Source organism: Nyctereutes procyonoides, unplaced genomic scaffold (assembly GCF_905146905.1).
Source record: "Nyctereutes procyonoides isolate TBG_1078 unplaced genomic scaffold, NYPRO_anot_genome, whole genome shotgun sequence".
NCBI lineage: Eukaryota > Metazoa > Chordata > Mammalia > Carnivora > Canidae > Nyctereutes > Nyctereutes procyonoides.
The window spans coordinates 278,589-299,550 of NW_026575133.1; the positions used below are offsets into that span (position 1 = coordinate 278,589).

Here is a 20,962-nt window from a genome sequence, read left to right on the forward strand (position 1 = left end):
CCCGTGAAAATGTGCTTCCCAGGTCTCTAGCTGCGGGCAGGATGACGGTGCAGTGGCTGCTGGGCTGGGAAATCCACTGTGGCCATAGCACTGGGCAGCTTCCCATGGACCGCTCTCAGCCCCTGGCTCAGTGTGGCAGGGACACCGACACGGGCCCACTACTGGGAAACGCCAGCAACTCTGACCTGCTACATTGGCCCTCGGAATCCCCAACAGCCCCCCAGCTCTGACAATGGTACTGTGATCTAGGATACTACCCCCCCAACCATCCTTCATCCACTCTTCTGTCCTTAGCCTGGGTCAGGACTGCATCTTGATGGTGTTCGCAGCCCCCTCAGGCTCCCTCCCAGCTTCCCCACAGACACTGCCCCTGTGGATCATTCCACAGAGCAGACTCAGGATTGGGTGGCCACCCTCCCCAGGTCTCCACCTCTTTCTCTCTGCCTTCCCACTCTCTCTTCATCTGCTCATGCCCCCCATCTCTACTCTCCCTAGCCTCTTTTGTACCTGGGGAGTTTGATGGGAAAACTACCTATTCAAAGCAAACTATGGTCGGAGCAAACCTGCAAAGGCAATGGTTCTCAAACTATGTTCCTCAGGGGTCATGGTGTATTAGCTTTCTATTGCTGCTGTAACAAATCACCACTGATGCACAACTGTATTATCTTATGGTTCTGGAGTCAGAAGTCCAAGATGGTCACACTGGACTAAAATCAAGGTGTTGGCAGGACTGTGTTCCTTTCTAGAGGCCATAGAAGAGAAGTCATCTCCTAATCTTTTCTAGCTTCTAGAAGATACCTGCATTCTTTGGCTCATGGCTCCCTGCCATCCTTGAAGCCAGCAATGACATCACCCTGATCTTGCTTCTGCTGTCTTCTTCACTGATTCTGACTCTGACTCTCTTTCCTACTTTTAAGGATCCTTATAATTACATTGGATCCTCCTGGAAAATCCAGGATAATTTCCCTATCTTAAGGGCAGCTGGTGAGCAACCTTGATTCCATCTGCTGTTTTAATGCCCATTTGCCGTGTAAAGTAACGTATCTACAGGCCCTAGGGTTTGGGTGTAGACAGCTTCAGGGTGTCCCTTGAAGTGGATAAAGGAATTCTTCCTTTACATCAATTAGAGTGAACTTCAATTCATAGGGAAAAAAAATACATAGAATTTTCTGTTTTAAATCTTTGTCCTATTAATTTTTCTTAAATCTTAAGTTCCTTCTACTACTTTTCTGTCAACAAGCTCTAACTAACTTAGTCATAGCAAAACACATGAACATGAGCAGGCAACAAATGCATATTTATTGAAAATGAGAAACAGTCACTGAAACTTATTTTGGAAGCTTTGAAAAATATACAGGGCACTTATGGTTGCGAAGCTATTTTGCATACAGGTAATTTATTTTCTGCAATTGATTTTGTCCCTAGTCCATGTGGCAGTGTAAGTATAGAAACATTTCACAGTATTTTCCGAGGATAAAAACTTTGAGAACCACTGTGCACTGATTGTTTCCTGAAGCTTTGACTGTTAGGAACATAAATCGAGGTTTAGTTTCTCTGCTTTTCATTCCAAGTATAAAGACAAGCCCTTTGGCTAATAAGCAGCTGTTTGTTGAGCACCTGTCACGTGCCCAGCACCCTCCCATCACTTACATGGAGCTAACAGTGTGTGAGACACTCTTTAGCAGGATTAGACGATAGCCTCACAGACAAAATAAAAAAGTCCGAAGCATTTGGAAATTATCTAACTGCTAAATTGTGTGCTCCAGGCTCTGAGTGCTGATAGAATTCTGAAAAAGAGAAGTTCCGTATGAGTGAGAAAGCTTAGAGAAGGCTTCACGGGAGAGGATGGCTGATGATGCTATAGGAAGCAGAAGAAGGAAGAGCGTGGCGTGCTGAGTACTTGGCTACCCTTGCTTGCTTATACTGTGCGGGTGCCACACCACGGATCTTAGACGTCAGAGGACACCACAATTACCTTGGGAGCTTATTTAAGTTGTACATCCTAAAATTATGAAACAAGCTTTAAAAAAAAAAAGTTTGTTGCACATTGTCTGTGGGCCACACTATAAGAAACTTTCTAAACTTCTGTCTGGAGGCTAGGGCCTGTGATTTATTCCTCTTTGTAGCCCCAGCAACTAGCCCAGGTCCTCGCACATTAAGGGGCTTGACAGACATTTACTAAATGGAGAAGCACCCCAGAACATGAGACTGTTTTGAGGGATCAGTCAGGAAAATAGAAACCGTACTAGGAATTTCAACAGAGGGAATTTAATATAAAGTATTAGCTAAACAGGTGTTGGGAGAGAGAAAAAGTAAATAGGGAACACTGGGAGTAAGTGCTGGAGAGACAGAGAAGAGATTAGAGTTGTCACAATGCAGATACTTGGCTCTAGTATACTTAATCAAGTGTGCTGGAATAGTTTTATGGCTATATAGCCCTGGCCAAGTTCTGACACAGTATGGAATTGTACATATGACAGAAAGATTAGATTATTCTTTCTTTAAAGATAGGCTACGTTGGGAAAAAGGTGGCTAGAAGGTAGTTCAGGGAAGACTTGAGATGCTACTGTTAGTTCTGTATCTCGATTCTCGTGGGGGTGCACACAGCTACACATGTGATGGCTGCACAGAAACACACACACACACGCATGCTCATATGCACAAATAAGTACACATAAACCTAGTGAAATCTGAGTGAGATCCATGGATTGTATCAATATCTATTTCCCGGTTTTGATAGTGCGGTATGGTTTTCCAAGCTGTTACCACCAGGGAAACTGGGTGATGGGTGCACACAACTTCTCTGTACATTTATTTATTTTTTTATGATAGTCACACACACAGAGAGAGAGAGAGAGAGAGGCAGAGACACAGGCAGAGGGAGAAGCAGGCTCCATGCACCGGGAGCCCGACGTGGGATTCGATCCCGGGTCTCCAGGATCGCGCCCTGGGCCAAAGGCAGGTGCTAAACCGCTGCACCACCCAGGGATCCCTGTACATTTCTTTTATAACATCCTGTGAATCTATAGTTATTTCAAAATTAAAAGTCACAGAAAATAATCTGAATGTCCTTATTGTTTGTAGAAAGGACCTGTCGATGAAACTGGTTGGGTCATTAAAAATGTCTTATCCCTGCCTATTGTCAACAAGAAAGAAGATATTGTGGGAGTAGCTACATTTTATAACAGGAAAGATGGAAAACCTTTCGATGAGTATGATGAACACATTACTGAGGTAAGTGCAATTATAAAATAATGGAGGTAAATGAAATTCATGAAACAGTGGAGGCAGTGTAATTATTTGTTACTCTGGAGGGACATTGTTGAAAGGCAATTAAGGCGTGAGTCATACATGGTTGCGGTCAATATGTTCCCATTGGGTCATTTCCGTTTCCTGACTTCTGTAGACTGTAACATTTTCTTCTGAAGATTGAACTTTGGCTTTATCAAAATTCTTTACAATATTGGAAAATTGGAAAGAAGGTTTCTATCTTCTCTCCCCACCACTTCCATTCCTTGTCATTCTTGCTGTCAGCCCTAATCCTCTGAGTTTCAGGCTGTGTCTTATTCCGCTGGATATTTATAATTCCCCTCCTCTAAAAAAGTATTCATAGTTCATTTTGAAAAGCAAGGGCTTAGCCAGTGTTATTGGCTGTGGTTGATTATTAGTACATTTTCTCTTAGATTGAAATAAGAAGCTGGGTTGTTGATGGTGGAAAGGAGATTGACTGATAGAAAAGAATGCAGATGGCTCTCTCTGAAATCAATTTTTTAATTTTAGAGAATTGAATCACATTTTATCCATTCCAGACTCTCACACAATTCCTTGGATGGTCTCTTTTAAATACTGACACCTATGATAAAATGAATAAGCTAGAAAACAGAAAGGATATAGCTCAGGAAATGCTCATGAGCCAGACGAAAGCCACTCCTGATGAAATCAAGTCTATTCTGGTAAGTGGGGAATTCAGTTCTGTGGACATTAGGTATCTAAGCGCAGCTTCTGGAATTTGCCTAATTACCAGAGGTGTGACAAATGAGACCTAAGGAGGAGGAGACAAAGAAAGAAGTTTTGGGGAGGACTCAGGTGGCCTAGTGGACACAGAGCCTTATTAGACTTCTCAGCTGCTTGGCTGGAATAGCACTTTGCTTAAAAAAATTTTTTAATTAAAAAACAAAACAAAACAAAACAACAACAACAACAACAAAAAACAGCTCCCGGGTCAGTAGTTGCTGAAGGAGTGACATCTAGATTCAAGAGTGTTAGCAAGGAAAAAATATTTCCAGGAAGGGAAATGTATCAGTCAGCTCTTGCCATATGATGCTGCATAACAACTATAACATCTCAGTGGTATACAACAATAAACATCTATTTCTTACTCATGCATTGGTGGGTTGACCAGGCTCCAACTGATTCTTAGTTGGGCTTGGCTCTAAGCCATGAGTTTGGTTTCCTCTAATGCATATATCATCCTTCTTGACCAGCACTACTTAATAAATGTTCTTCTTATGATGATGTCAGAAGTGCAAGAGAGCAAGCCCAACTGTGCATGCTGATTTCAAGTCTTCGCTCATGTCACATTCACTAAAATTCTCATTGGCCAAATGTGGCCAAGACCAATATCATGGATGCTGGGGAAACCAGTAGACATTTACTGACAATGTTCTAATCACCACCAAATGAAGGGGGAAAATCACATACCCACTATCTTTATTCCTTTTATTTTCCGTAGTTTTCAGAGTGTGTGTATAGGTGTGACTTTCTTGGGGTTGTTTTTTTCTTTTTTCTTTTTTCTTTTTTCCTAGTTTCAGTTTTGTTAAGTGGTTTGAGGGTTAAGAGAAATTTTATTTGACAGTTTGAGATGTTAAAAATGAAAATCTGGGGCGGGTGAAGGGAAATTGCTATAAACTCACTCACAGAAAAACAAATGTAAGCCACTCATTTTTTTCTTTCTTTCCTGCCTACATACAAACAACCCACATTTCTCTCTCTGTCTTTATCTAAGACAGCAACTGTTACATTTTACATTTTGAGGGAATAAAGAAATCAATTATATTGGGGGGGATTTGGAGAAAATTCTTCATAATAATGCCATAGGTCTTCTTTGTATCCCCAATACGTCTTTGCATAGAACTCATTACAGCATATTTTAAATATATTTAAGCCAATTTTAAGAGTAGCAGAATCAGATAGAAATTCATAGGAATTTCACAGCTCAACTGCTTTTACATTTTAGAAAATTAAAGAGAAGTTAAATATAGATGTAATAGAAGACTGTGAAGAAAAACAACTTGTCACAATTTTGGTAAGTGTTTTACTTTTATCCCTAATGCCTTTTAAATAAAATGTATTAGGATACTTGTTCTCATTTCTCAAGTAAGTGTTGAGCTTCCTCTTCTCTAATACCTTTAAAGGCTAAAAAGAAAAGAGATTTCTTATAAAGAGTAATCTTCCAAGGCTCTGTGTTTCTTCCTCCTTGTCTCCTAAAGTCTAATCCACAAAGATAATTTAGAATCAGAAACCAGACTTCTACATAATGGAATGCAGGCACAGACTCTAGGGATATTATGGCCTTGTTTATTTTAATAGTTTTGGATTGCAGCATGGTCACCCCGGAAGACATGACAAAATTACAGTAGAACATAGACCCTTCAAGGCACAACTGTCCTCTGCCAGCTCTGATGTATTTCTTCTGGAACTTGGAAGAATGCAGTTCTTTCCTGTTGCAGCCATCAGGCCACCCCTATTATTTCCAGTTGAAATAACTTCTCTTCCAGTTATTAATCTATATTTGGTTCTAGGTAGTTTTGCCCTAAACTTTTTTGCCATAGACTAATTTGCTGTGAGCATTTCAGGGCAAACGTTTATGCAGCATAAGTGGCTTGGAAGGCAATTTTGCTATAAAAGATAAAATAATTGGTTGACAGTTTGGTTTCCTCTCTTTGTTGGTAAATCAACTACCTTCAGCAGAGCTAATTTATTGAAGCTAGTTGTCCATTTGGTTTCATTTTTCCATTGATAAAACTCTTGTTCTTATGTAAACCTCAGCTAGTCCTCACGATGATCTGTGTGGACCCCAGCTAGCCCTCCTATTGGTCTATGCAGGGACAAGTAGAAGAGGTGGTCTTAAAATAGTGGATGATGACAACTCTGCATAGGGACCTGCTAGAAATTTTGGTGATAAACCTCGCTGGAAGTGTGGACCAGAGTGGAAATCCAGACTGCTCACCAGAAAATGGTAGCATACCAGTTATAGCGATCAAAGCTCAGTTACAAACACATTACAGCATTGGTGTTTCTTCCACATTTCCCACAGAACTTTGGAACGTCTATCAGCAGACATGAGACAGTCCACCAAGAACAAACAATGGTGTAAAGGGCTTTCACAACACAACACAAAGCTCTGTTACAAATATACATCCTAGTATTTGGAAACTGATACCTCTTAATGAAGGAAGAAATTTTAGTGAAAAAACAAAGTGTGAGGCTAAAGGAGGAGATAAATCAACAAGCAAAACATACATATATATGTATGTATGTATGTATGTATGTATGTATGTATGTATAATACTCTGGACAAAAGACTTCAAAGACAAGTACTTAGGTTCAATCCGCAGAATAAAATTAGTTCTTTGTACTGTGTTGCCATGAATCTACCCTATACATTTTAAATATATTCAAATATTTTTTTTATTTTGCGGTAAAGTCTCTTTCATTTTATTACTCATTTTTTGTGTTTCATAAGATCCTTTTTATTTTATTTTTTATTCTTTAATTAGGCTCCACACCCAGCATGGAGCCCAACATGGGGCTTGAACTCTTGACCCTGAGATCAAGACCTGAGCTGATATCAAGAGTCAGATACTTAACCGACTAAGCCACACAGGCGCCCCCATTACATTCTTTTTAAGGAATGTCCCTTTCTTATTTTTTTATGGTTTTATTTTTATGGCAAAAATGCCTCATAGCCAATTAGTTATGTGGCAAAAATATTTGCAACAAAAATGCTTGCAGTGAAAATGCAGTCATGGTAAGTGGAGATCATGTTTGGAGAACGTCTCTGAAATATTTGATTGTTTGTTTTTTGAGTCCCTAAGTTTTATGCAGTAATGATTTGGGATGAGCCTAGAGTAGATTTTATATTCAAACAGGCTGTTTTTGTGTAAAGCTACTGGTTCTTTGCTCATTTTATTGCTTCGCCAAAGAAAGGTCCTTCATCCTCTAAATGGAGAACCAGCAAATTTCTACAGTGGCATGGATGCCAATTGCAGTTTTGTTTTACAAGGAAGACTGAGGTGGCCGCACACTGACACAGGCAAAGGAAGCGAGGAAAGTGCTCCCCCTACCCTCTCCTTACCAGAACATTTCAGGATGCCCTGTGACTCACAATGACCATACCATAGATCTAGAGAGAATTTCCCGAAGAAGTACCTCAGTCACTCATCCTTAATTCTGTTTTTTCCACTCAGTCAGTGGTTATCAAGGTGCACTCCAATACAAGGAGCTGTGTTTCGTCCCTAGCACAAAAAGTAGTACGGTCTGGTCTTATCTGGCTCAAGAAGCTCGTTCATTAGGGAGATAAAATATAGGCAATGACACTGCCTCTCATGGATGAATTCCCAGAGCGTGGGTACCAACGGCCCTGGGGAGGCCAAGGGGCTGGATTTACTCACAGACAACGGTAGGACACAAGATGGCAGCTGTGTCAGGGAGGCTTCATGGGAAAGCAGGATTTGTCTGGGCAGAGGTTGAAGTCAAGGGTTTGGGGACAGCTGGAGGGGAGAAGGGGAAGCAAGTACAGACCAGGGCATGCAGTCACAGAACCATCATCTTTCAGAAACCAAAGCCAGCTGTTGGGAGCAGAGGGGAGGAGCCCTGAGGCCTGGCAGGAAGGTTGAAAGACCAGGACCACGTGGTTCACAGGGACCTGGGACGTGACTCAGGTGCCCAGGGCGATCCTTCTGGGAGCAGATGGAGCAAGCCAGGCCTCAACAGGCACCATCAGAACCACTTCATAGTGTAGTGGGATGGCAGCTGCTCCCAACTGCCCTCATCCCAGCTTAGCTGTGTGATTCCTGCAGAAAGGAGAAAATCGGCCTTGGGTGCCCAGAGCTCCTACTTATGGGACCAACCAAAGCCTTTATGTTTATCAGCTCTCTGTACCACAGATTTTAAAACAGCTGTTCTTCAAAACCTATACTTTTTGTAATAATCTACCTTTTATTGATTTGCCTCCTACTGCAAATGGGGCCGGGGGTCATTCTTCTGAAAACTTTTCCCTTGGTTTCCTGCTAAAATGCACATTTATACTTTAGTGTGACTGAGCCCTTAATGCATTAAAAAACATTTTTGTATTTTATCTTCGCTTTGCAAACTGTAGCACTGAGACAACCTCCAGTAGGGAGTCTGTAGCACAGGGTGCTCCTCACCACACCCCATTAACTTTCTCTTATTCCGAGTTTTAAAGGATGTGCTATAATATTATGTGTCTCTCCCCATAAGAATGCATGTTTCCGGGGGTAGTGACAGTGTCTGCTTTATTCATCCATGATGCCAACAACACAGAGAGGAACCAATAAATGTCTGTTGAATGGATAAATAATCAATGAATGAGAGAAAAAGAAGAACCTACATGGGCAAGGAACCTGGGAGGGTTTGGAGAGAGAGAGAGAGAAGAGTAGCAAAGGACATAGGAAGGTCCTATGAGAAATGGAGAAAGGGTTTTGTGAACTGAATCTCCATGAACTCTCTCGGATCCAGGCAGATGAAATTAGCACTGCTTTTCAATTGAGGCAGCAAAGATCAAAACGTTACTATTGTTATTCCCATTTCAGGGATGAGAACACTGAGACTAGTTCCATCTGGGAGATGTGGATGTAGCTAATCTGAACCCAGAACTGAAGGCTAGTCTCTTGGCTCCAAACCATTGCTTTGCAGGGTGGAAAAAAATAACCTCTGCCTAGAGTGACCAGTCCGAGGATAGTGCTGGTGAGAAGGGATCACAGGAGGACCCTGGGAGCCCTGGGAAGGGGAGAGAAGGACAGGCAGTGAGGGGCCAACCCAGACTCGGGGCTCAGGGGACGAGAAACCATAATTTCACTTAAAACAGCCAGCTACCATTTGGTATTGAAATCTGTGTAAGAGCATGAACTAACTAGCCCCTGGGAAACCTCCAGCGCGGTGGCCTTGGCAGGTGTGAAGGACCTCGGACGGCCTAGGTGCCTGGACCCATTTGCTGCTGCGCGTGGGCCCGCAGAGCTCTTGCTAGCTTCTCCCTCCTGGCGCTTTCTCTGCCCCCATGGGACTGTCTCCCCTCTGCCTTGACCGGGCCCCCCCGAATCCACATCCTTCCAGGAGCTCTCTTCCTTTAATCCCCCTCCAGCCTGCCCTGCCTTCACGCTCTGCCCCGGATGTTACGGTCTGTGGGGGTGCTGAGCTCTCACCTTTCAGTGATCTGTACTTTGCAACTATTTCAGGGAGCTGAGCTCCTTGCGGGCCGTGCCAATGGCCCCGTGGCGGGCGCCCGGCCGCGTGCACAGCCCGAGGGCCTCGAGCACCCCCCCTACCCCCCCACCCCCGGCCCGCAGGCTCCGGGGCCCCGCACTGCGGCGGCGCTCGCGGTGGGCCGAGCGTACAGGTGACCGCTCGCTCGTTAAGGATGAATGAATGAGCGAAGGGATGAGTTGAGGGATGGTCTGCTGTCGGGCGGGTGCTTCCTGGAGGGGGCGGAAGCGGAGTCGGGTGCTGAGCGCGGAGGGGGGACTGCTGCCACGAGGCACCTTTTACTGAGCGGGCCCACGCAGGAGGAAAGCAGCCCCCGGGGCCGGCCTCGGAACTGCAGCCGTCGCCCCGGCGGTTTCCTAAGAGAGCCGGGCCTCGGTGTCACCGTCGGGAAACTGGGCGCGACCGTGCGGGGCTGTGGCGAGGAGGCGGCGCGGCCGTGGGCACCGAGGCCCGGCGGGTGGCACGTGGCCTCCTTCGGCGGTAACTTTGTCTCACGCCCGCGCGGACCCCGCGAGCCCAGAGGGGACAGAGGCGTGTGACCTGAAGCAGCGCGTTCCTGTCTCAACAGAGGGAGGACCTGCCCGACCCGCGGGCGGTGGACCTGTACGAGTTCCGCTTCAGCGACTTCCCCATCTCCGAGCACGAGCTGATCAAGTGTGGGCTGCGACTGTTCTTTGAAATAAATGTGGTGGAGAAATTCAAAGTCCCGGTGGAGGTCAGAGAGCACTTCGTCTAAAACAGCGTGTGATTCTGCGGCTGTTCTCACTCATGTTTCCCCTGGTTCAAAAGATTAACTTCAGTTTGGATTTTCGACTCTTATTAACTTTGTGCACGTATCAGTGTAAACCCTGTAAACAAGACCAACCTGTCTTTTTAGATAAGACTGTCACAGACCTTCTAACTTTTAGAATTCTATTCCAAAGTCTGAACGCTCTTGTCTTCTTTGGGGGGCAGGTTCTCACCAGGTGGATGTACACCGTGAGGAAAGGGTACCGCTCCATCACTTACCACAACTGGCGGCACGGGTTCAATGTGGGGCAGACCATGTTCACGCTGCTGATGGTAGGTGCAGAGAGCTGTGAACCGTCGTAACCCTGCACATTTCCCCCGTGAGCTTGACGAGAAGTGGATGTGGGCCGGCAGTTTAGACCAGTAGTTTTGGAATTTGGGGATACAATCCTATAAACCCCAAACGCCCCTGCGGATGATGCCAGGGAGCATGGGTATCCCTGGGCACATGACTAGACTATCAGTGGGGCATTCGTATACCCAGCTCCTTAAAGGAAAATTCTGGCACCTGCTGGGGTTTGCAGTTGCCTGTAGTGAGCTGCAGTACCCAAGAAGTAAAGCCAACTTGATCTGAAAACAGGGTAGGTCAACTTCTCCTTTGCAGGCAGTTGCAAAGAGGTGTATTGCACTCGCTCAGAGGTGTATTTATCTATCTATATATATATATATTTAAATATAAATATAAATATATATTTTCTGATTTTTATTTTTTAGACAGGAAGACTAAAGAAATACTATACGGATCTTGAAGCCTTTGCCATGCTCGCTGCTGCTTTCTGCCATGACATTGACCACAGAGGCACCAATAATTTGTATCAGATGAAGTAAGTGACGTGCACTGGCCATGTCTGAAGGCACCTCGGGGGAGAAGAGAACCAGTCCTGTCCCTTAGCCCTGTCAGCTCTTCTCCATCACGCTTGCGAATCTCAGGGCCACGTTCTGCTCCTTCAGAGCTTCAGCCCTCTGTGAGAGTGTCTGCTCTTTCTCCCTGGAAGCCCGCAGCCCCGCAGCCCCCTTCCCCTACGGTTATTTCCAGACGTGCCCTGCCTTATTCGTAAAGGCCTTCGCTCCTCCTTTCTTCAGCTTGGTCAGAGGATGGAATTCATATATGAAAGTGCCCCGGCCTTGGTTCACACGTGTTCACGCGGGTGGAACCTTGCCCCCTGCTCAAGCCAGAGGGCGTCCCTTCCTGGGCTCACTCCCCTTCCCTCCCCTGGTTTCTCTGTGCCTCCCTTGGCGTCTTCTCCCGCCGCTGCCTTCCCCTCCGGTTCTTCACACTTTGGAAGCCTAGGCTTCCTCATCTGGAAAGTGAAAATTATAATAATGGTACCTACCAGGGAAGGGTCGTTGTAAAGATTAAATGAGATCATGCGTATAAAGCATTCAGCTCACGGTGGCCTCTTGGCAGTAAATAAATACTAAGTGTTATTATGATGTCACTGACGCTCTTCAAAATTCATCAGCGGTGCCGTGGCCAGGCAAGCCCCTTGATCACAGATTTTAAGCTGCTCTGTCGGCCTTAGACACACTGTATCCTCATCTCTGACACACCACCTACCCCTTTCCAGAGGCACCAGGCATATTAGAGAGAACAAGTCTGGGAGTCTGGGTTTGTGGGGTCCAACCCCTTCCTGGTTGGGGGAGCTTGGGACAAGTCACTTGGTCTATTTGAGATTCTGTTTGTGAACCATAGAATGGGCACGATATCCACCTCTCCAAGACTGTTGTGAGAATCAAGTGAAATTACATGTATATGAGACTCCTTAGTGGGTGCTCAAGAAAAATCCACTCAGTGAATGAAAAGCACATTGTGAGCAGCGACTTCTTACTTTTAGCAACTCTCCCTGTGGGGCTCTGTCTTGAAAAGAGGACTGGCACCGGGACGTCGGGCTGGGGACATCTTCCTCTCCAGAGGTTCCGGCCCATGTCGGCCATCCTGCACGCCTGCACTCCAGTCTCCTGACAGGGGCTGGGTTCCCTCCTCTCCTCTGATCACTGCATGAGCCATGTCAACTCCAAAGCTGCTCACATTTATTGAGCACCTATGGCGTGCTGAGCCCAGCTAAGATCTTGATACTCGTCGCCTCTCACATGAGAGCTACTATGGCCTCCCTCTTTCACTGAGGAAGAAACAAGCTCAAGAAGGCAAAGTCCAATTGCCAAATTGGATATGACATCTGGCTTCCAGTTTTTCGGAAGGATGCAACCACCTCTGAGGTCTCTGCTTTGGCCGGGCATGTGGGGTCCGAGTGGGTCCCCCTGTCCATCAGCTAGGAGGACACGCTGACCTTCTCCCACCATTTCTGTCAACTGGAAGGACTGGGCCCCATGTCAGGCTTCCCCACTGCAGGCACCTTAGCACCGGTGATCCTGGTTCTAGTAGCTCTGCTACACCGCCCTGACCAAACACAGTCTTTCTGCACACTGTCCCTCACTAGTGATGCTCGATGAGTCTCTTCACATCCCTATTCTGGAAGAATTGCTCAAGAGTCCACAGAGATATGGAGACATCACACTGGCAAAAGCAGCTCATGGAAAGGTTGAATGAAACAGAATTATTATTCTCACATGGATGGTTACAAATCAGGTCACTGTGGGAGGGTGACATGAAGTGACAGGGACACAGATGACTCTGCTTCCTGGCGGGACCTTGTGCCCTCAGTCTGATTTCTTGTCTCCATAAGATCTCGCCCCCTTCATTCTGGTTTCCACCATCATCTCCCAGCCTTAGACTACCCTCTGACAATGCCTTCAAAACCTGGCCATTTTCACATTTCTGTTCTTACCTCCAGCTCTCCCGTGCCCTTTGTTGACTTTTCCAGCCAGTTTGTTTTCTGCTTTCTTTGTTCCTTTCATTCCCTTTCCTCGTTTAGTTTTTCAGCCCTCTTGTTTTTCTGCCTCTTGACTCTCTTCCATCTTGTCCCAGAAGAAATGCAGTTATCAGGACAAAAGTAGGAGGAATTTAAGAATTTATCTCATTCCCCCATCCAACACAGGCCTCTCCTTCACTGCCTTCCTCCTGACATCCTCAAGTTCACTTCCAGTTTCTCCCATAATGGCCCACAGGGCACACAGATCTACTTTTAGATGATTCTATTGGTGGGATGTTCTTCATGATACTGAACTGAAATTGGTCTCCCAGTAACATCTGTTTGTCCTCTTCAGGTCTCTTTGAAGCTGCTAGAATATGTTTAATTTCTCAACCACAGTCCATTCCTTCATATTAAAGAGAATGATCACTTCCCCCTCCCGCCTTCCTGGTTGAACACAGCCAGTTGTTTAAACCATTTCATATATGTCAGCTTCCACGCATCTGATTTTATTTGCTATTCTTCTGTGAGTCCAGTCTAGTGTTCTTATGTCATTCTTTAAGTGCAGGTCTTGGGGTTTAACACAATAATCCATACAGGACCTGACGCAGTTGAGATTTCATTATAATTACATTTCATCTTCTTGACTCTTCATTTCACTCTTAGTTGAAATTGCCATGCCACACTCTGTTAGCCAATGGATTAGTTATTTTTCCCAGTTTTCTGTCATTGAAAAATTATTCATGATTTTCATTGATATTCACTCAAGTCACTAATAAGATTATGCATCAGAACAAGAGCAAGGGCAAAATTTCAGGACCCAGGGCTGGAAACCTACTCCTAGGCTTGAAGACCGTCAACTGAGCACACTCATTGGGTTCTGCTGCCCAGCTGTGGGAGTGGATACACTTAGAACTCTAGCTTGTACTGCAGATATCCTGAGGTATCCTGTCAACTGCCTTGCTGAGATCCAGACACACGTGGTCCATGGCCTTCCAGTCCCACCAACCCTGTCACAGAAGGTCCATCACATCAACCTGGCATTGTGTTCTCCTTCTAAACTTTCTCTGTAAGTGCTCATGAACTCTGAAACAGTTTAAATTGGTTCAGAGATAAAGGTCAATCTTTCTCTTTTGTCATTTATAAACTGTGTCATTTTCTGCTTCTTAAACTTTAGGATAAAATGTACTTGTATCCAGTCTTCGATCATCTCCTCCACCACTTCAGAATTCTCCAGGGAATACTGGCAATGGTGTTCCCCCCTACCACCAACCCCCAAAACAATCCTCAGATTTCTTAGGAAGTTGGAATGTTACTCATCTACCTTAAAAAGAACCCCTTAGTGCTTTCTTACCAACACTGTCCCTTGCTGGAGTTATAATTTTCAAAAATCATTCTTGGAAAGACCAAGAAAACCGGTAGGTTGACTAGTCAGGTCACACCACAATCTCTGTTACTTGAGTTTCTCTCCTTTGGTTATTTTCTTCCTGAGTGCCTGGACAGTATCAGTCTAAACTAGCTGTTTTCCATACTTCAAGTTCACTGTTGCCAGACTTCAAAAATAGAGAATTATTGATGGATGGTGTCATTTAAAAAATTTTTTTTCTCATGATCCCATTGAGACTTTAAATAACATCTCTGAAATTTACTTTAAAAAAATAGATTGTGCCAAATTCATTTTCTCTCCAAATATGGATATACATCTGTGTGTGCATCTGTGTGTGTGTATAAATTCTTTCTTTTTCTTATTGAACCATTTGTGAGTAAGTTGCAGACATCATGACACTTTACCCTGAAATGTTTCAGTATGTATCTCCTAAGAATAAGGGTGGCATTTGCCCACATAAACACAACATGATGATCACCCTGAGGAAATTTAACGCTGGTACAGTACGATGTCCCAATATAGAATATTTATTCAAATTATTCCAATTTCCCCAATAAACGACCTTTATAGCTTTTCTACCCCTCTGATTCAGGATCTAATTAAGGATCACCCCTGGCATTTGGTTGTCAAGTATTTTTAATCTCTTTAAATCTGGAATAGCTCTTCAACCTTTTCATGTCTTTCTGAATATTGCTATTTTTTAGTCTAGGCCAGTTCTTCTGTGGGCAAGCCCTCAATGTGGATTTTCCCAGTAGTTTCTCAATTACCAAATTCAGGGTAAATATTTTTTTAAAGATTTTGTTTATTCATGAGAGACAGAGAGAGAGAGAGAGAGAGAGAGAGAGGCTCCATGGAGGGAGCCCGATGCAGGACTCGATCCCCGGACTCCAGGATCATGTCCTGGGCCAAAGGCAGGCGCTAAATCACTGAGCCACCTAGGGATCCCCAGGGTAAACATTTTTGGTGGGAATTCATGGATGATGCCCTTCTCAGAACATCAGGAGGCCTGTGATAGCAATTTGTCCCATTATTTATGAGGTTTAGTTAAATTATTTATGGGCAATATCCAGGAGATCTCTTTATGTAAAGGTACATTTTCTCCTTTGTATTAATAAGTAATCCATGAGGTATTATTTTGAGACTAGGTGTATTTCTAACTCCCCAGAAATCTTTCTTAAATGATGTTTTAAACCTAAGGGAATTAAAGACACCATTCTTTTCTGACTAGAATTGAGCTTCAATTAATTTTTTTAAATCTCCAGTGCTGACACAGAGGAGGTATTTAAATATGTGCTAAAATTATGATCAATTATAGTTTTGCTCAGACATAGTCTGATTGTTCCCTAACTAGAGCATTTGGTTTATCAGACTTGTCAGTGACCTGTTACCATCTCCTCTACTCCCTAAAGTTCTGTTCTTTCTGAAATAAGATGAAACTTCTCTACTAAGGCTGCCACACAGTCTCTGATTTCTTCCTTTCTTAAAACTATTTATTCATTCCATATTTCTTTTTTTCCCACTCTCCCTCACCCCTCCATTGGAATGAAATAGAATAGAATAACAAAGTCTTCACATGACCTGTGTAGGCCTTTGGCCTCAGCCTCCCTCCATCACTTTCTCTTTTTACTTTCTTTTCTTTTTTTTTTTTAATTAAAGATTTTATCTATTCATGAGAGACACACAGAGGCAGAAACATAGGCAGAGGGAGAAGAAGGCTCCCCATGGGGAACCCAATGCAGGACTCCATCCCAGGACCCTGGGATCACGCCCTGAGCCAAAGGCAGATGCTCAACCACTGAGGCACCCAGGTGTCCCATCATCACTTCCTCCTGCTACCTTTTATTTTCTAGGGCTTCCTCTAACAGAAAGACTTAAAGGAAGACAGGGCACCAAAGACTGAGGCCCCCACTTACAGAAAGCTGCGACCTAACCATTAACAAATGGGAAGTTTAACCTAAAATTTATGTCCCTACCTTGGAGGAGGAAAGAAATGATCACTTTATAATCATTCTTATTCTGGTTCCTCAATTTTTTTTTAAGATTTTATTTATTTACTCATGAGACACAGAGAGAGAGGCAGAGACATAGGCAGCGGGAGAAGCAGGCTCCTCACAGGGAGCCCAGTGCGGGACTCAATCCCCGGACCAGGATCATGCCCTGAGCCAAAGGCAGACACTCAACTGCTGAGCCACCCAGGTGTCCTGGTTCCTGGAAATTCTTAATAAACATTTTCCATGCAAATGATCTGTGGGCCTTCACCTGGTTTGTTACATGTTCTGGGAGTCACAGCACAGGCCAGTGCCAGCAGCTCCAGGGAGCCTAAAGCTTTTAAACTTTAAGATGCAGAGGATGAACCAAACTTCCTCATTTAAATAATTCAGTCATTTTATGCATTCAACAAATTAGGTTTTTTAAAGAATTTTTTTAAAGAGCATATTCTCTTGTTCTAAATCTAAAAAATCAGTCCCAATATGTTACTTTCAACTTTTCACAGGCATTAGAGGAGAGGGAGAAGGAAGAAATGGAAAACATCCTCAGAGAATAAAGACTCTATACTGTATAGACTCATGGGTAATCTTTAAGCAGCTAAAATTATGGCATATCCTCTTCCTCCTAGATCCACGTCTCCATTAGCAAAGCTTCATGGATCTTCCATTTTGGAGAGGCACCACTTGGAGTACAGTAAGACTCTACTGCAAGATGAGGTACATGAGCTTTTCTCCAGGGCAGCTCAGAGGCTCTGGATCAAAGCACCAACCCACAGGAAATGCTTAGAAAGAGGATGGCCTTGAGTAATGGCTCAAAGAGTTGGCAGTCCATACCCTCATTGAAATCAATTGCTAGAAATGGCTATTTTACTACAGTTTTGAACAGCCAGGTTGGAAGTTGCTGAGATAGAAACAGCCATGGAAAGTCACAAAATCTCTGTGAGTCCATGGAGAAAAAAGAAAAAGCTTATGGTGGATGTGAGAGGGCTCTGCACACCCTCAGGTATATATAAATGGAGAGGGGGCAGGAGGCTACATAGCCAATGATTTTCTTACTCCCGGGGCATGCACTGTGAGGCTTTGTCTGTATCTTTGAGGAAGTCAAGCTTTGGTAGTGGAGGGAAGTGTGAAATCAAGATATAAGACAGAAATAGCTGCCATCAGAGATGCACTGGCAATGCTCTAAGATTCTAGAAGGAGATGCCACGTTCAGGAGTGCACATGGCATAGGGGAGCAGAGAGGTGGGATCAGGGACGGCTTTGTGCAGGAAGTGGCTTGAGCTTGGTCTTGAATTCACTTTGATTTAGCCATGTCATGTACTACGAACATTCCACAGGAGGCCGTCATTCTTCTGTCTTTTATCAGTTTTATTTCAGGGGTATATAGCTGGTGGAAAAGTTGTGGATACATAATTCAGTTATACTTAAAAAAAATATCTTGAGAAAATTCCAAACCAAAACTGATTAAAATGAGTCATTATTGGATGGAGGGAAACACTTTTGTCATAGCAGAGAGCTTGTTTAGAATCACACGTGCTCAGTTGGAGAAATAAGCCCTCTGGGGAGTGGAGCTTTTCTCAGCTTCTGTAACAATCTTTTATAAAAGGCTCAAGGAAGGAACATATGGAAATATGTCCAAGTCTAGGGATAACACTAAATTCTCCCAAGTAATGTAAAGCCAAGAGGGGAAAGTAAGGCAGAGTGACCAGGCAGAAATAATGGAAAAAGAGAAAAACAACACTTGAGCGTTTTTATTTTTTTTATTTTTACTTTTTTTATTTATGATAGTCACACACACAGAGAGAGAGAGAGAGAGAGAGAGGCAGAGGCAGAGACACAGGCAGAGGGAGAAGCAGGCTCCATGCAGTGAGCCCGACGCGGGACTCGATCCCGGGTCTCCAGGATTGCACCCTGGGCCAAAGGCAGGCGCCAAACCGCTGCACCACCCAGGGATCCCCCATTTGAGCGTTTTTTTTTTGTTTGTTTGTTTGTTTGTTTGTTTTTTGAGCGTTTTTAATAGCCCGTGATTGATGCCACGACCAAGTGCATGAGAATTTGCGGGCCTGGGGTGCACAGGCTGTTAAAAACAGATCCCGGGCTTCATTTTGCACTTACTGATGGGGCTTTCTGGGATTCTGGCCCAGGAATTTGTATTTTTGTTAAGAATGATAATTCTGGTGTACAGCCAGAACGTCTATGGGTTTATAACATAAAAATAATGATATTATTTGTTCTATGACAATTTAAAGGAGTGGAGTTGAAAGTAATTCAGGAAGATAAGAGTAAACTGTTATTACTAATTTGTTATGAGTCTTTGTTGGGACAATCTTATATTTTTGAGTAAGAATTTTCTCTACTTACATAATCAGTAGTGTCACTGATTATGTGACATCCTAAGCAGGTACTATTGAATATAATTTATTATTTAATTTTACATATGCCTACTAAAGCAAAATATATTTTAAGAATTTCAACCAAGTGTTTAAATGCTTAACATGATGGGGGTGGGGGTGCGGGTAATCCTTGTATCTCATATGGTTTCCTTTCTGGAATTTAAAGGTTTATAATAGACTAGTGGTTTTCCATCTTAATTTCTTAATGTTATGTACTCTGGAGTCTAAAACTGGTTTTGATGGTTATATAAAGGCTTATTATTCTTTCTAAAAAGTCATACTGCATCTCAGTAATCCATACCACCTTGGCAAGGACCCGTCTACAATGCTATCCAACCTGCTAATTGAAGACTTTCAAAGCCTGTAAATAGAGTCGCTAAGCAATGTAATCACAGAGTTTTTTATGAGCAGGGAAATGGAACGCTTAAAAAAAATGAAATTTTCAGCCTTCAGATGTTCTTTGTACACTTTTGGGAGACAATGTTGTTCTTTTATTTACTTTTTTGTATAAAGAAAATATTTGCATTAAAAGCATTTCAGTAAGGGAAATCCTCATGATTTATATAATAATCTTGACATTTTGTGGTCATTACTCAGACATTTTGTTTACCATGAGGCTTTGAATTAAAATGTCCTTGTATCCTAGTAGAGTAGGATCCACCGTTCTGAGAATTAAGAACTACCTGTAACCATACAGAAGTCCACTCTTTCACCTGAGTGAACAGGTGGAAAACTGGCTAGTCAAATTTGTAAGAGTATAAATTTTAATGTCATAATAGTATTGTAGAAACAACAAAATATACTGCTCAAGCTTAACCCTGTTACCATTCAAAACACTTCTTTATAGAATTCATGATAATTCTATGTATGCTTTACCACACCAACCCCATCTTATACAAATGAGTGAAGAAGCAATGAAATATCCTGTGTATGGTCACAGCAGCCATGAACACGTTAGCAATCTCTTTGTAGGGTGTCACCAGTACCATGCAGAAGACTAGAACAGCCTGTACTTTCTCCTGCCTTATCTCACCTGAAAGCCCTACCCAGGATGAACTGGAGTCATTCCTGCCTATTTTGGGAATTTATATGTTTACTGCCATTTTTATAGTAGGAGAGAACAGAGACCCTCGCTGTGGATTAGTCGCTGTGGATTAGTGAAACCAGCTGAGCAGGTGGGGGTTCTGCTGAAATGAGCTGGGAAATAGGCCTCCTCTCTCACTCTGGCACACCTGTCCCACCCACCTCAGGTTTTCAGCACAATCCTCAGGAAAACAAGTGGAATATTACAAATGTACATGTTTTTAAAATTAATGACTTCATAGTGGTTGTAAAAATTATACTTGCCAATATAAAAACTCAACCATAGGGAAAATTTCAAAAACAAATTTACAAAATTATTTCAAATCCTATAACTCAAAAATAGCTACTTCACTAACACCTGATGAACTTCTTTGCAGCCACCCTATGACTAGACAGGTGGGATAGAAACAATTTTAGAAAAATGGGATCATACTATCCAAGCTTTTTAAGTCAGAGTTCATGTTTTTAAAATCAGCTTTATTGATGTGTACAATAAACTGCATCCCTTCAATGTGTACAATTCTATAAGTTTATACAATGTTTACACCTAGGAAACCACCACCACAATCAAGATATAGAACATTTTTAATCCCCCCAAACCCTTCTTCATGCCCCTTTGCAGTGCATTCATCTCTTTGCTCCCAGCCCTAAACAACCATTGAAATGCTTTTAGTCACTATAAATTAGTTTAGATTTTTGTAGATTTTATATAATTGCAATTATACAAGTACTCTTTTGTGCTGGCTTCTTTCACACAAAGCAATAATTTTGAGATGTGTCTGCATTGTATATATCAGTGATTCATTCCTTTTCATTGTTGACTAGTTTTCCATTTATCTTTATGTAATTCTGTTTGAATTCAATGGAATAAACATTTTGGAACTAGAAAGAATTGCAGAACTTTGGACACTGTGTCTTTAAACAAGAGATACTAGCTCTTTTTAAAACTTTTTATCTAAATTCAATAAATTAACATATAATGTATTGTTAGTTTCAGAGGCAGAGGTC

The 20,962-nt window shown here is 43.1% G+C and overlaps 1 protein-coding gene across 2 annotated transcripts in view; it reads left to right on the forward strand.

Moving 5' to 3' along the window:
• PDE6C (phosphodiesterase 6C) overlaps positions 1-20,962 on the forward strand; it is a 49,161-nt gene that overhangs the window by 16,462 nt on the left and 11,737 nt on the right. For both annotated transcript variants that reach the window (XM_055300141.1, XM_055300142.1), the window contains exons 9-15: positions 3,085-3,234; positions 3,810-3,953; positions 5,237-5,305; positions 10,073-10,219; positions 10,459-10,566; positions 11,008-11,117; positions 17,108-17,195. In XM_055300141.1, the coding sequence (XP_055156116.1) occupies positions 3,085-3,234; positions 3,810-3,953; positions 5,237-5,305; positions 10,073-10,219; positions 10,459-10,566; positions 11,008-11,117; positions 17,108-17,195 (816 nt within the window). The remainder of the gene's footprint in view (positions 1-3,084; positions 3,235-3,809; positions 3,954-5,236; positions 5,306-10,072; positions 10,220-10,458; positions 10,567-11,007; positions 11,118-17,107; positions 17,196-20,962) is intronic.